At 44.0% G+C, this 4,341-nt stretch overlaps 1 protein-coding gene across 1 annotated transcript; it reads right to left on the bottom strand.

Annotated features, from left to right (window-relative positions):
* Window positions 1-507: 507 nt before the first annotated feature.
* LOC121965773 (DNA replication factor Cdt1-like) lies at window positions 508-4,106 on the bottom strand (the record flags this gene model as incomplete). The annotated part of the gene is made up of 7 exons (XM_042515897.1): window positions 508-782; window positions 1,991-2,192; window positions 2,308-2,475; window positions 2,651-2,839; window positions 3,221-3,321; window positions 3,536-3,681; window positions 3,912-4,106. Coding segments are annotated over 7 exons (1,165 nt in total), but the record flags the coding sequence as incomplete, so codon positions are not given.
* Window positions 4,107-4,341: the final 235 nt, after the last annotated feature.

Raw genomic sequence — 4,341 nt, 5'->3', positions numbered from 1 at the left:
AAGGCAAGGTACCACCAGCTGACTGATAATTAATGCAGCCATGTCTTTGCTTTACAGAGTGTTATATTTACTAAGTAGCATTCACAGAAGACCATTGGAGACAGTGTGACTGACAAATGATTGTATTTCTCAAACATCATACTGTGACTTTTAAAATTGTAAACATTCATCAGTTCTACACTGTAGAAAACTGATCGGTAAAAAGACTGGAAGCACAAACCAACATTACACTCTCATGGAGCAAATAAAAACAAAGCAAATCATCAGTCACTCTTAACCAAAATGTGGTTAAAACGACCTGCTCACAGCACGGGGACAGTTGAAATATCAGGACTGGGTCTGATCTGTCCCATGTGTCCTTGGGGTTCTGGGACATACTGGTGTCCAGGAGCTGCGCATAGATCAGTCTGTCACCATTTCACACCACAAAACCCACAGTTCCCAAAAATGTCACGTCTACTGCCCACAGACCAGTGAGATTAACTGAAAAACATCACACCTTTACCACACTTGCCTCCAGCGTGCTGCAGCTCACGCAGCACGGGCCGCAAAAAGGTGACCGCACCAACTGTGAGAGGACGCCGCGTCATCATTTCACTCAGTCATCACGGAAATGTCTCAGAGTCTCTCCTCCTCTCGCAGTCGGCTGCTCAGTTTGTCCACAATGACACTGAGCTCCATGTTCTTGTTCAACTTCAGGTAGAAGTCCTTCCTGATTGGATGAATCGTGAGCCAATCAGGAGCCACTTCGGCCAGCAGACGGATGTGTTTCTCCATTTCGCCTGTTCATTAGACAAGAGATACAGCCGATCAAAAAACTATCCTTTTCTGAATAATACAAGACAGCAAACATTTTCCCGACTTGGGCTGGGAGATTTAGTTTAAAAATATTATTGTGACTATAGTGTGATTCATTATATAAATCTCGATATTTTGAAATGTCCTCTAAATACTGAGGACAAAAGTATTAAATGAACCACAGTTAAAAAGAACTTTTGTTATTGTTAGAATTAAACAAATTAAAGTGGAACCACTGGTGCTTTTATTTTGAAACACCCAACTGGTGTTGATGTTTTTGCTGTACACTTTACGCTTCCTGTCAACAGTTGTTGGCAGAAAGTTAGACTTGACTAAGTTGATTGCTTTCAAAAATATGACAAAAGCATAGAACTAGGCAAAAAATGCAAGAAATTAGTAGATTTAGAAAATTGTTATCTTTTAAAAGAAAGGGGGAAATTGTCCAGAGAACTATACATGTATAATGATCATAATTATGTATTCTAAATGTTTTTACATATTTAAAAAACAATTTTTAAGCATTTTTTCAGGCACTTCCAGTTTTTTACCCTTACATTTTTGTTGTTTGTATTTTTCTGTTTGTTTTGTTTATGCCAATTTTAAAGTAATTTTGCCTTTGCCTGTTTTTGAAAGCCAATTCTCTTAGGTTTCGAGTTTAAACATGAGGATTTATTCACTGTGAGCTGAACACAAACTAACAGCTGTCCAGTTCATATATTAACAGTATCTGAGATGGTGCTCCATGGATGCATAATGCAACCAAATAGTTACAACCCTGAAGATGCAAACACACACATGGCTCACATGCTCACACACTTTCAGGAGTTGTCTGCATGGGCGGAGGAGTGTGTGTGTGTGTGTGTGTGTGTGTGTGTGTGTGTGTGTGTGTGTGTGTGTGTGTGTGTGTGTGTATGTATCATGTTTGTGGGTCTCTTTCTTTTGTGTGTGGCTTTGAAAAAGAGAAAGCCAGAGAACCAGAACTCTGCCTCATGCTGCTTTTATACTTGATGTTTGCAATAAAGTAATTTTATACGTCCCACATGGTACAAGCCGCGATACATCGAGAATTTGATATATTCTAAATCTGATAGAATTATTGATACATTGCCGGTATCTATTTCCTCCTACAAAATAATGGTGAAAGCCATAATAACATGTTTTTTTTTTGGTTCTCAGGCCGACCTGAACCGACCTGTGCTGAGAGCAGATCTGTAGCTGGCCACCGTCCTGTTACAGGCCACCTCCATTATTAACGCCGGCTTCTTCTCTGCTACGAAAACGGTCCGGAGAATCCTGGCCAGCTCGGGGAGCCGTGACATCATTAGCAAGCGCTCCTCCTGGGCGGGCTTTCGGGTCATGGCTGCCTGGAGCTTCTGGGCCTCCTTTGCCCGAATCTGAACAAACCATCCAAAACAACACAAGGATTAATCTACATGGATATCAGAGGGTCAACGGCTAAACGAACCCTGACCCTCATAATACCCATAAAGCACAGTTAAGTCCACCTACCCTGTCCAGCAGGGACTGGGACACTCCTTTCAGGGCAGTTGGGACCTGAGCTGCAGCTGATGGATCCGATGTTTGGGAGGGTGTTGTTTTCGGTGGGGATGTTGGCTCTTTAGTCTCTGCAGTTTTATCTTCTGTCTTCAGAGCTAGAGACATGAGAGCCCTCTCCATCTGGACGCAGGACAAGACAACAAGTTCCATCTGAATTAGCACAGAACAACGCTGAAAAAATACTATTAATGTGGACACTGTAAATCTAAACAAGGCTTTTCAACATTTCTATGTCACTGCTGATGATACGGGACTCATGATTTCAGAGCGGGACCACTTCAAACACACACAGTACCTTGGGTGTGATGAGAGAACGAGCCTTGTCCAGCACCTCCTGAGCCGTGGCCAGTCTCTCCGTGTGAGGAGGCTGAGGCAGCGAGCTGCTGGAGACGGCTGGCACCGTGTCCACGTTAAAGCGAGGGTGCCAGCGGGTCAGTTTGTCCTCTGGAATGGACACTGGAGGGACCAACGAGGACAGGAAGACCTGCAGACAGAGGGGCACTTTAAAGACTTGTTGGCAGAAATTAATTTTGGATGCCATAATGTAAAGAGACGATAATCTCAGTTCATAACACACGTTTACATGGGATGTGCGATACGGCTAAAATCAGTGATCACTGTTTGGGTCATTTTTATCATGGTAACATTATATATCACAATACACTAACTATTGTGTATATTCAAGTCAGTTAGAATCACAGCCTTTATCAAGTTGCACTGACAGTTCACATCCATGTCTGTAAAGACACGGGTGCTTGACACGCATGTGTCCCGCCTGTGCCGTGTTAGAGATTCTGTCTTTCTGCCTGGTTCTAACGCAGACTACATGAAATCAATCTGAAGCGACACTGGAGCAGCTGCTGACCTTGTGGTGCTGTTTGACAATTGAGACCAGGTTCAGGTGGAAGATGCGTCTTCTCTCCAGGAGACAAGAGGCTGACAGGACAGGACGACCGTCTTTCTGGTCTGAGGAGGACAACAGCACACGGATGAGGACATGAAGACATGTGATCAGGAGCGACTGGAAAACTGGATCTCCAGTTAGGTCCACAGTTTACATGCATCCCATTTAAAGACAACTTCTTTACTGATTCAAACTGTAAAGGCTATTTAAGTAAATACATTTAGAATATTTGATGCAGGGGAGGAGGTGACTTCAGGCTGTGAAAAGGCTGCTCACCGGAGGGAGTGACGGGCTCCACCGTGAGCTGGTAGCTGCCCTTCTTGATGCTGCTGTTGAAGGTCGGGATGTTCTTCTCCTGTCTGAACACGTAGGCCTCAGGAAACACCGTCTTTATCTGACCCACTTGGCTCTCCTCAAACCGCCTGCAGGGCGAGAAAGACACGATGCAAACATTAGCTCTGCAGCCTGACAGCCAGTCCTGACCTCCACGATACCATCACATCCAGAAACTCATCTACACATTTCTGAGGAACCAATACACTACTGAAGTCTGATTCCTTATGCCTCACATATATATGAGGCACATCGAATCACTCTTCCTCATTTCAATGTGAACAGTGCAATCAAACCATGTCTCCGTCTGTCCACCTACTTGTGCATCATGTCCTGAACTCCTTGTTTGATCTTGCTGAAGGTGGCCGTCTCGCAGCGGTTGTACAGCATGGCCACCACGGTGTCCATACTCCTGAACATCTCCGCCAGCACCTTGTACTGGAAGGGCAGGGAGAGGCCTGGGGGGGCTGCCTGGGCGAGGGTGTGGTACCGCTGATATGCTGGCAGCTCAGTGCTGAGGGACAAAAGAGAGCAGGAAAAAAACACTTTAGCTTCTGATCTGGTGCAGCAGGAGTTGCTGTCAGTGCTCCACAGACTGGTTTGAAATGTTTGGCTGGATGACAGTGTTGATATTTTTAAAAGCGAACTCAAGACCTGCCTTTCAAGTTAAGCTTTTAATTGAATTTATAGACTATTTTTTAAATACATTTTAATCTGTTTTACTACATACTATATTATTATCATTATAT

This window comes from Plectropomus leopardus, unplaced genomic scaffold (assembly GCF_008729295.1).
Source record: "Plectropomus leopardus isolate mb unplaced genomic scaffold, YSFRI_Pleo_2.0 unplaced_scaffold21590, whole genome shotgun sequence".
NCBI lineage: Eukaryota > Metazoa > Chordata > Actinopteri > Perciformes > Serranidae > Plectropomus > Plectropomus leopardus.
The sequence above is the reverse complement of the archived record's forward strand: the minus strand, read 5'-3'. Positions and strand labels throughout refer to the sequence as shown.